Source organism: Aspergillus brunneoviolaceus, assembly GCF_003184695.1.
Source record: "Aspergillus brunneoviolaceus CBS 621.78 unplaced genomic scaffold BO95scaffold_72, whole genome shotgun sequence".
Classification (NCBI taxonomy): Eukaryota; Fungi; Ascomycota; class Eurotiomycetes; order Eurotiales; family Aspergillaceae; genus Aspergillus; species Aspergillus brunneoviolaceus.
In genome coordinates, this window is record NW_020290802.1 from 14,090 (window position 1) to 24,579 (window position 10,490).

The following is a 10,490-nucleotide window of genomic DNA, read 5'->3' on the forward strand; positions in this document are numbered from 1 at the left end:
AGAGGACCACTTGGTTAATCATTCCTCCCTGACCGACTGCGCTAGTCTTGCAAAGACTCTTCGCAGTCAGCAGTCGGTCATCCAGTAGAGAAACAATTTTGTCGGCCTTCGACTTGTAAGGTGGTGTTGGTGGCGTGTAGCAGACAAAACACTATCACGGGATTAAGTTCGAATGAAGCCCGACAAAGAATCATCAGCAGTCTACGGTAGTAACGTCGTAGCACGGTCATTGAGAACCCAGGGAAAATGATGAGAGTGAACCACCACTAACGCCAATTACCCCCAAGAGTCGGTTAGTGCCGACAGCCACTGTCCGGTGGTTGAGCTAAGGCTCGAAGCCAAGACGATGTGGCGGACAATCCCCTGGCTTAGGTGATTTTTTTTTTCGGTCCAGGAGCGGCCGGGCCTCTTCTCGACTTTATGCAGACTGCAACCGACCGCAGAATTTTGCAATGTCTCAGTAGTCGGGATGTCGAGTCTAGACATTCCTCGGTAGACAGGTAGACCGGAGAGAATGTTCGGTTGAATGCATGTGTGAGATACCCTGAGAACAACAAAGACAAGTGAGAAAAGGAGGCGAGACCGAACGATGGGCGTGCCGGGAAGTTCGGGAGATGGCCGAATGTCTGTTTCCAGCACCGGCAATCTGTTTGCGGATGGAAGCTGAGTGAACCGGGCGGGAGCGTCAGAGGAGCGTCAAAAGTTGTGCTCCCTCACCGCCTGCCATTTCCACTCAATCCCCGCGAAAAGTTGGGTTCCCGCTATTTCCCGGTCATTTGCCCTTCCCCATGAAATCCACCAATTCCACCAATTCCACCAAATCAACACAAACAATCCTCCATATCCGCCGAGCTTGTTTCACCCCCTGCTTATCCTTTCTATCAATTTACGGTCCTCGATTATTGGGATTGAGTCTCCAATTCTTGGAAACGAGGTTTTCCACTTCTTGACCCCGCTCCGTCATATGATCACAAGCCAGACAGACGGTGATGTGTCCTGATATCAATTCTCTGCCTGCTTCCCCATCGCCTCATACCCATACCCGTACTTCCTCTTCCCCGCATCGCCAACGGGCTGTGTACGACCCCTTGCATCTGCAAAATTCTCCGTCGGGTTTCTCCTTTCTCAGCCTGGCCACCATGAATAATAGTCCTAACAGCCACTTGGGCGATCCCAATCACGCCGTTGCCACTGACCTGCCTCATCGGCCTGCTCCGATTTCCAGTACTCGTTCGGGAATCGCAGGTCCGGAACGACGCAGGTCCGCCGCCGGGTCCAACTCAATTTTGAACAGCAACAACAACAGCAGCAGCAACAGGAATGGCAACGCTAGTGAGTCGGTGTCGGGCGAATCCCCGCTTGCCCCTCACGACCATCGCTCCTCGTTGAGCCACAATGCACTGCGTACCTCTAGTTCCTCCAGTCTCGGGGGTAGTCCAATCATCGCCTTGGGGGACCCGCATCACCAGCGCGCGCCCTCGTTGGGGGAACTCCATCAGGAATTAGAACAGGAGCAGGAAGCACAGGTGGTATGATTGCGAATTCTTCCCTCTCATTATTTGCTGAACGTACTGACTGGTATGGCTCGATCAAGAATCGACTGCTGCAGATGATCCGCAGCCAGCAGACTCAATTGCACCAACTCCAGCAACAGCACCAGCTGTCGCACCCGTCGTCCGGCACGGCAGTGGTCGACGACGCTGCCGTCCCCTTTCCCCCGGTTCCTCCGCACCCCGCCTCCGGTAGTCGGGCATCGACCCAATTAGCGTCCTCTCTGTCGAGTCGGCGCCCCTCCCGGCCCTCCAGTCAAGCCGGCTCACCCAGCCTGCGTCCCCACGCTGATTCGTCACGCGGCCCGGAGGGACTGGAGTGGGTTGGAGGCATCGGGGAGAGCCCTGTCCGGCGGGGAAGCAGGGATGAAAGTGCATTCTACCAGGCTGAGGCGGCTATGCTGACCCGGGAGAATCAGATGCTGCGACAGCGCATTCGCGAGCTGGGTAAGTGTATATCCATCCAGTGTCAGCCCATGGAGCCGAGAAGTGTCACTCCAGTCTACGTGCGTTCATCTGCAAATGACCAAATTCTAATTCACCATGCACAGAACGCCAAGTCAGCGAGCTCACTGTTGGTGCCCAACCACTTCAACGTTCTGCACTCTCTGGCAGCCAGGACACCGACAATGCCGGCGTCCAGGAACCCGCGGGACGAGGATCGGCAAGCGACTTGTCGGACAAGACATGACTGACTTTGGGCCACATGGGAACACATTCTGCCTCCTTCTCCTCCTGGCATAAAGTTTAAGGATGACCCTCCAGATCGGCGGTGATCGGCACATTCTTCTGATCTTTACCGGACGGCACTGACAACGATAACTACCCGATTAGCCGACCAGCGCCGCGGAGCAGAAAATGGTATAAAGTGTCTATTCACCCGGTCCGATCATTCAATACATACCCCTTCTCTCTTTCCTACGCGGTGGATACCAACTCGCCAAGCGTTTCCCTTCTTTTTCTCTTCATGCATTGTACATAAGTACACCTAATGACCTAATGTACACAGCGAATCCCGGCGTTGAATGATAATGAAGCCAGTCACTGGCCTGTGGGTTGTTTCTTGCCATTGAAAGATCTAGACCTGGCCTTTTGTTCTTCAGTTCACACCCTCCCATGTCAAGAACATACGGGGCCCCCTCACCGCCCAAACACAGGGCCATTAAGCTTTGCCGCCGTGCCGCCAGCGATACCAGTGCAATCTAACTCACCCTTACATATAGCACAACCGCCGCCCAACCAACCGAACTCCATCTTCGCTTGCCTTCTGATCCCTCAAATCCACTCCGCCACGCAGTAGCACCATACAACACAGCCATCTCGCAATAATCCAGACCCAGCTCCTGCAGAACATCCTCAAGTGTGAAGCGCAGACACGTAGAGTTACCACAAGAACCCAGACCCCGATCTTTACCCAGCAAACCACCACACGACACCTCTCCCCCTCCAAAAGAAAAAGACCGAGCTAAACACACAAAGCCTCTCTACTCCAAGCTTATTGCCTGTCCAATTTGTCCAATTAAACACATCCTCTGATCCAGTCGGTCAAGGCGGAAGTCTCAGCCTTCTGCAGTAGACGACTCAGTCCTGAATCCTGCTCAGTCCGAACGATATCCCCTTTCTCACCGTTCCTGACCTTCTAGGTGGCCTGGGTCCCTTTTTTCCTTAAGTTCGTGTCTGTGGTGATACGTCTTTTTTTTTTTTTTTTTACGGTGGTCGTTATCTTGGTGTTGGAGGTAGATGCGGAGGTTAATGGATCTGTTGGCCTATGGCTGGATTTATCTTGTACGGGGATGGGGATTAGGTATTGTATACGCTCTGCCTGTGTTGGATGGATGGATGGGTTGAGATATGACGAGCTCGAGCGGGTGGGGACGAACTGGGCTCTGCAGTGGGTTGTATTACCTACCTATTACGGGGCGGAATATTGGACACTGCGGAGAGTAAAGTTGGTGTGGTGGTGCTTGTAAATCAGAGGGTGTAAGGATAGACCGTGGACGGACGGACGCGGAGCCGGATGTTGGGGTTTTCTAGGATGACCGTCTCGAACCTGACTGGAATCTTCTTCTCAAAGGACCTTTGCCGAGCTTACATCCTATCGTATTACTACGATGCAGTGTGGTGAGATGTACAGAACGATGTCGTTGCACAACATAAACTATGAGTTATTCTTGCTCGTCGGTCGTTATATTTATGTACTGTAGTAATGTTGCAGTCCCGCATATACATCCAGCCTCCCCTCTTCTCCTATCATACTTACAATACTGCAGCTCAAGCAGTATACCCACCCCGCTGCTGCAGACTCCCAATCCTCCCCAGCAGGAACTCCACCTGCCGATACGCAGCGCCAGGGACATACTGCGGGATTTCTACCGACACAGCATTTACATGTTAGCGCAATCCATCCTTCTGTTGAACTTCGAACAGCAAAAGAGCAAACTGAAGGGAAAACGTACCATGACCCGACAAATACACCGACGAAAACGTCAGCCCGCGCTCCGTGTACGCTGTCCCCAGGTACCCCGCCCCGGCGTCCAGATTATAGGGGTCCGGCTCGGTGCCATCATACAATTCCTGCAGTCCGTAATGATAGGGCACGAACAGCGGCTGCGTGAGCGGGTCGCGCTGGAACCCCTGCGCCCCGTTCCAGGTCATGTTCTGGATGGTGGCGAGGGTGCCGTTCAGGATCAGCAGATAATCGAGCCACCCCTGGCCGATGAGGGTGTTGTTGGTGCGCTCGATGACCCCCGGGAGCACGGTCCACGAGCTGGGCGGCGAGGCGTCGCCCTCCGCGAAGATGGTGTTGCTGCCGCAGACGGAGTAGTCGGTGGCCGGCACGTGGAGGGCGCGCTGGACGTCCGTGCGGTTGAAGTAGTTGTTCGGTCCGTAGCCCAGGGACGGGAAGCCCATCACGTCCCAGAGGTAGGGGCAGAAGTCGGTCAAGTGGTAGAAATTGAAGCAGGGGTTGACGTCGTAGGCGGCGCCGACGATCTCGTCCCAGACTAAACAGTCGTCGGTGATGTTGGGGAGCGGCGGGAATGGGTGGACTGGCGGGTATTGGATCGCGGCGTCGAGGAAGGCGTTGTAGCCGCATTCGTCGGCGCGGCGGTTGATGTAGCTTAGGAAGGTGTTGTTCAGGGCGAAGACGTTGGTGTAGTGGTTTAGATGCCGGGCTGCGGGGGCTGGAGGGGGACTTAGTATCTTTTATGGATGGGATGGGATTGATTTGGGCTTGCGAGGGGGGTGTACCGTAGATCATGACGGAATCATCGTTGATTGAAGGGTCGTTAATTTGAACGCCCTTCACGTTGAAGTAGATCTCATTCTCTTCGTCGAGCATCGCGGACGCAATGTACGGGATGTACATGCCCGCGTAGCTCTCGCCGGTGAGGTAGACCTTCCGGCCGTGCAAACCAAAAGTGTCGACGAAGTGCTTGAACCAGCTCTTGAACTGGGCGGCCACGTCCTCTTCGTTGTTGACCGTCGACGGTCCGGGCGAGAAGCCCGTGCCCGCGGGCTGGTCGACGTACACCACGTTCGTGAGGTTGGTCCAGGAGTACGGGTTGGGCACGGGCTTGTAGGTGCCAGATTGCCACAGGAAAGGGCCGTTCTCCTGCAGGAGTCCGTCCAGAGAGCTGCAGCCTGGACCACCGTTTAACCAGATGAGAATCTAGCTTGTTAGCCCACAAACACCATTCAGGCAACATAGGGAACTGCAAACCTCGTCGCTGGCGTTGACATTCTGCGAAGGGAAAAACCAGAAGAAGAGACTGCTGTTGCCCGTCGGAGCGTTCGGTAGCAGTCCAGCGTAAGATTCGCCCACGTCGAAGTCGACCTCAGGGATGCCGGTGCCGTTGACCAGGAACCCTAGCTTTCGTGAGCAAGACATACCAAGATAGCTAGTTCGAACAGGAGGTTACACTCACGTGCGGTCTTGTTAGTCAGGTACGAGTAATCCCTGATACTGCTGGCGGGAGTCGACGCAGACCGGGGAGCCAATGCTTTGCGCTGAGAGGCAGACGCAGCGCGACGGTGGGGATTCTGCAGGCTGGCGACAGAGCCCACCAGCAGCAGTGACGCAAGGGCCGTGGTCCAACGCATCTTGAGATCGGCTATGGGGTGATGATTGACTGCAGACCAAGCCCTCGATCATCGGCCTACTTATAGGTCTGCGTGGAGACTGTGAGGGGACACACTCTGAGCAACCTCGTAGCCGTTGGCCCCACGTCATGGTCTGAGCATTCATCGCTTGCCGAGAAGAAAGCTGGTTTTGGCGTCCGAGACAAGCTCATATACACAATGAGGGGGCCGTCGGAGCCCCGACTGAGGTGTCAAGATTGTGGATCGCAACCGATATGCGCGGAGTGGTTTAGTGTGCCGTTTGCAAAGGCACTGGCAAATCACAGTCTAGGAGCCATTGGACCCACGAGTAAGCGCAGGACGATAGCATTCTTCGATAACTGTAGTGATTCGATGAGGGGAAGAGATCGGCGGGCGGATGAAGGATTCTGCCATCGAGCAATTGATGAGGTGCTGTTTTCAGCTCATCTCATCCCATTTCATCTCAACTTATGTCTTCTTGGGTGCATGCAGAGGATGTACTTCGGAAAATTCGCTGCAAGGATCACAGCACCAATGCACCAGCAATGGAAACCTTATCGCTACAACTGCTGAATTGACACCTCCTGGCACTAGTCTTAATGGAGACCAGGCCCTGGACCATCTCCGATGCAGTCCGGTTAAAAACCTCGACGCGGCGATTTCTGGCCGTTTCACGGTGGACTGACCGGGTGTACCACGACTTGCGTCTTCCTTTCATGTTTCTGTAATATATTGTCTGTTAGCTAGATCAGACACCCAACGGTCCTGCCCTCATTTCCATGTGCGAAGTCGAGACCATCTTAACCATCGATCAGAAACTACTGGCGACAGCCGCAGATCGGAGCGGCACGGGATGGTTTATCAAGATTGGCATGTCGCTGATGATACACAAGAACATTATGGTCGCTGCAGTTGTCAGCACTACTTAACAAAACCGAGTTATTTCATCGGGAGGTAACTTGGGGGCAGCTTTCAATGCTATTCGAAAACTCGTAACCTGGCAGTGAATAATTCGAGCAACACCCCAGTGGGAGCAAACCAGAAAGTTCACACTGGGCAATGGGGTGTTCTCTGACTGGGTCGGGCGGAAAATCCATTGGATTGGATTTCCGCTGGCTTCATCCTCTGGACCATGTTTCTACCAGCCTTAGTCGAGGCACGAACCGCAAAATGAGTTCCGTCGGACCAGATCAGCGGGGAGTATGCCTAGTAGGACAACACAGGAGCCGTTATGCTGTTGCAGCCCATGCACTTTCTGAGTTCTAATCGATCCGTTTCTGGGGCTATCGTAGAGGCACTTTCGAGACAAATGGCTGTCGGCGAGTAGCCAGGCGGAGATCACGAGGCGTGGCGTAGACGTGCACGATCCTAGGCAACGCCAAGTCACAATCTAATGCTCAAAGCTTGGAGCCAAGCGGGGCCGCGGTGACAGATCCGAAAGGAGGCGTGGGATTGATACGAGTAGGCACGGGGATCGGCGAGAAGTCACGTCGCGCTCTCTGGGTATTGTACGGAGCTACTTAGTACAGCTGAGTACTTCGTACTCCGTAGTTTTGGCGCCATCGTGGCTTGAGAGGCGTTGATTTGACGGGACGGTCACAGGAGCATTGATTGGTGGAGTTCAGCGGACAATGCGCACACTATTCCAACCATTGTCGCAACTTAGGGAGCTTGAGCTTTGCGGGAGATGAGGTGAGGCGGATTGATGTGTACGGAGTACGGAGATGCTGTGCTGTACTCCGTAAGAGACCCGCCAAGGGGTGTCTTGGTGGAATCCCGCACCAATAAATATCCTCATTCCTTCTTCTCCTTCCACTCTCCATCCTGGTCGCATCCATGTGTACTGGCTCATTCCTTGTCCACTTTATACTCTCCGCTTTCAAGATTGAATTTTGAGTGCCAAGCCCATGGGCAATTGATCGATTACTTCTTTCACCTCACCGACAACTGCGTGCTGATCTCCTTGGAAGGCTTGAAGATGTGAAATCATCCCATCCGGCAATTGCGTGCTCTGGAGCCATTCACTCTCCGCCTATGTCTCCTCTCTCCCCCTTCTTCACCCCCCCCCCCCCCCCCCCACATAAATGATCAGCCGATTTGTTGATTTCCTTCCTCTGTAACAGCTTAACTACTTATTTATCCTCGTGCCTGCAGTTGCGTCGCACAGGACCATGGCCCTTTCTTTGTCCGGTGCTTCCCTCGTGCCACCCATTGGCCCCTTTTAAGTTATCGACTCGATCTCTATATCTTCCCCACCGCAACCTCGGTCTACGGAATTTCTCAATTCAAGCAGACAATCTTCGCTCAGTCAGATAGTCGTTGCTCAGACCTACCATACATGTACTGTACAAATCCTGATCGTTGCACGCCTTTCTTACTCATGGCTGCCTCGACTCACGGTCGCCCCGCCGATGATGGCACGCAGCCCCTCCTAGAGGCGCAGGAATATAACTCTTACTCCTGGGTGCTGCTCGAAGATCACCCACTCCGCTCTCATCCGACTGAATGCTGTCCAGGAATCTGGTGGATGTTTCAGCAGTGGTATGCCACCTTTCGGAAGCTCTGGGGCGATCGCATCTTTTCAATCATCTGCTTGCTGTTGATGTTTGGGTATGTCTCCATTCACCTGGTCCTTGACTCAGACCTACAACAATCGCACCGAATGTTACTGACTGAGTAACGTCCAGGGTGATGGTGCAATTCTTATCTTTCCTGCCCGATGGCTTGTCTTATCTATTTTTCCGGCAGCACTACACAGCCCAGGCAGGGTTTCTTCATTGGCCTGCAGAGTTTGATGGGCAACCCGCTGCCTGTATTGCCTACAATCCACGATCGCATCCGGACGCCATTCAGTATGTCATCGCGGCGGGCTGTACGGGGATCAAAGCGGACATCTGGCTCCAGGATGAGGAGCTCTATGTCGGAACCTCCAACGCCAGTCTGAGACCGCATCTCACCCTGCGCAATGTGTACCTTGGCCCTCTCTTGCAGCATCTTGACGCAGAAAAGTCTCCAGAGGGCTCTGTACAGTCTATCGCGACGAGCCATCACGGAACTGCAACGGACGAGCAGTTTGTTCTATTCTTGGAATTTCGATCGCCGATTCGGGATGGCTGGCCACGTCTTCTCGCTGAGCTGCAAACCTTGAACGAACGAGGGTATCTTACCCATCGCAACGACACTAAGATTGTTCACAAGGCTGTCACGATCGTCATCGTGGGTGACGAGAGCGTCGACCCTGCTCACGAAGAGTACCAGCAAGATTTCAACCACGACAGTATCTTTGTCGATGACCAATTGTTCGCGAAAAGATCCAAGTCATCGTCTAGGCTTCAAGGAAATAAAGCCCAAACATTCAAAAGCAAAGGAAGTCAATCTCGACCGTCTTGGCAAGAGGGGAAGAATTCGACCTCGAAAGAGGTACAGCAGAATGTGCGATCGGTTTTCACCACGACCGTGAGCTTCAGTGCGGAGGTTGGATCTCCTCATCGAGGACGATTTTCTCGACAACAACTCGATTTGATCCGGGCCCACGTGGAGCAAGCCCACAAACGCGGGCTAAAGGCGCGATTTGGAGACATCCCGTGTGGCTCGCAGAGGATGCAACATTTGATTTGGAGAGTCTTGGTCAAGGCCGGCGCAGACCTCATTGATGTAGACTGGACCGGCTGTCATCGTCAAGCATGGCGGCAGTTCTTTACGACAGGGCTGGCTTAGGAAGATATAATCACGATCCTCTCTTGGGCCCTAGTTGATAGTAATGACAAGCTCTGTATATATTGATAATGGAGATGTCTAGTGCAAGGGTTGATAAGTGCTCGGGGCCGGTTTCCACCTCGGCCGACAAATTGAATACTAAAGGTTATCTATGACTGGTGCACGGATCGTTGGTCGTCGATTCCAACCAGTCCGTGACACCAGTGCAACCCAGTCAAAAAGAAGGAAAGAAGAACCAGGCAAAGCAGAGCAGAGCACTGTGGCTAGCAGGATGGCTCTTCAATCCTGCAACCGGACCGACGCAAGGGGAGAGCTCGCCTCCCCCCCTCTACTCTGCTCTCTGCTGTGTAGCGATGAATGTGGCAAGCGGGCCAGCCTAGGTGTCCCATCAAACAACCCGATCGATCGTCTCAGAACATCAGCTGCATTGTTTGGAGAATCATACCTCAAAATACTGCCATCCTATTATGTTCAGGTATCAACGAAAACAACACTCAACCCGAGGGCACTATGTGGAAGTTGTACAATACTGCACTGTAATCAATCAAGTAAGCAGGATTGTACTTTACTGTACTCCGTAGCAGGGGGCGATCCCCCAGAAAATTCATTCCATGGAAGGGGGTCCTGGGATCGGCAGATTGTCACGCACTGCAAGTGGATACGTTACATACTTGGGGCCGAAGCAGGCTGCGGGCGGGAGGCAGACGGGCGCCTATTGTTGGATATCAGATTCAATCCTTGTCCGTCTTGACTCTCTTCTCCGGATTGATGGTTGTACTGTCCATGGAATAACAATGCTCTACATTCAGTGCAATCATAATACTTTCCCATGTGTCTTGACTGGTAGAGGAGGTTCCATCATTGGCAGGACGCATGACACGTCGTTGGCTGCATGGTCGACTAAGACCCAAGATATATTGGGCATTGGCGAGGGAGGGGAAGAGAGGAGAGGGGTAGATAGTAAGTTAGTGGTAGTCGTTCACCTACCTGGTAGTAGCAGCAGCAGCAGCTCTATAACTAGGTGTTTGTAGTCCGGTTGGTGCCTTATTCTTCCTTTTTGTTTACTTTATTGCTTTTCCAATTTTCTTCCTTTTTTTACCTTTCTTTCTTTTTTTTTTTTTT

At 53.3% G+C, this 10,490-nt stretch overlaps 3 protein-coding genes across 3 annotated transcripts; 2 read left to right on the forward strand and 1 right to left on the reverse strand.

The window, feature by feature from the left end:
* The first annotated feature begins 791 nt into the window (after positions 1 to 791).
* On the forward strand, positions 792 to 2,605 carry BO95DRAFT_446477 (uncharacterized protein). Its single transcript, XM_025587395.1, has 3 exons — positions 792 to 1,529; positions 1,595 to 1,997; positions 2,102 to 2,605. The coding sequence occupies exons 1-3, from the start codon at positions 1,140 to 1,142 to the stop codon at positions 2,239 to 2,241; spliced, it is 933 nt and encodes a 310-aa protein (XP_025438400.1). The 5' UTR covers positions 792 to 1,139; the 3' UTR covers positions 2,242 to 2,605.
* A 1,085-nt stretch (positions 2,606 to 3,690) lies between these two features.
* On the reverse strand, positions 3,691 to 5,750 carry cpdS (putative serine carboxypeptidase (CpdS)). The gene is made up of 5 exons (XM_025581457.1): positions 5,477 to 5,750; positions 5,272 to 5,417; positions 4,800 to 5,220; positions 4,007 to 4,732; positions 3,691 to 3,919 (listed from the first exon to the last, which is right to left on the reverse strand). Exons 1-5 carry the CDS (start codon positions 5,649 to 5,651, stop codon positions 3,822 to 3,824), a joined length of 1,566 nt encoding a protein of 521 aa, XP_025438401.1. The 5' UTR covers positions 5,652 to 5,750; the 3' UTR covers positions 3,691 to 3,821.
* Positions 5,751 to 8,031: 2,281 nt separating this feature from the next.
* BO95DRAFT_372050 (uncharacterized protein) lies at positions 8,032 to 9,368 on the forward strand (the record flags this gene model as incomplete). The annotated part of the gene is made up of 2 exons (XM_025582984.1): positions 8,032 to 8,261; positions 8,339 to 9,368. The coding sequence occupies 2 exons, from the start codon at positions 8,032 to 8,034 to the stop codon at positions 9,366 to 9,368; spliced, it is 1,260 nt and encodes a 419-aa protein (XP_025438402.1).
* Between the last annotated feature and the right edge of the window lie 1,122 nt (positions 9,369 to 10,490).

Coding starts and splice junctions, on each gene's coding strand:
- cpdS (XM_025581457.1), bottom strand. CDS start 5,651: ATGCGTTGGACCACGGCCCTTGCGTCACTGCTGCTGGTGGGCTCTGTC. Junction 5,418..5,476: donor CCTGACTAACAAGACCGCAC/GTGAGTGTAACC, acceptor CACGAAAGCTAG/GGTTCCTGGTCAACGGCACC. Junction 3,920..4,006: donor GGTGTATTTGTCGGGTCATG/GTACGTTTTCCC, acceptor CTGTGTCGGTAG/AAATCCCGCAGTATGTCCCT.
- BO95DRAFT_446477 (XM_025587395.1), top strand. CDS start 1,140: ATGAATAATAGTCCTAACAGCCACTTGGGCGATCCCAATCACGCCGTT. Junction 1,530..1,594: donor AGGAGCAGGAAGCACAGGTG/GTATGATTGCGA, acceptor GGCTCGATCAAG/AATCGACTGCTGCAGATGAT. Junction 1,998..2,101: donor ACAGCGCATTCGCGAGCTGG/GTAAGTGTATAT, acceptor CACCATGCACAG/AACGCCAAGTCAGCGAGCTC.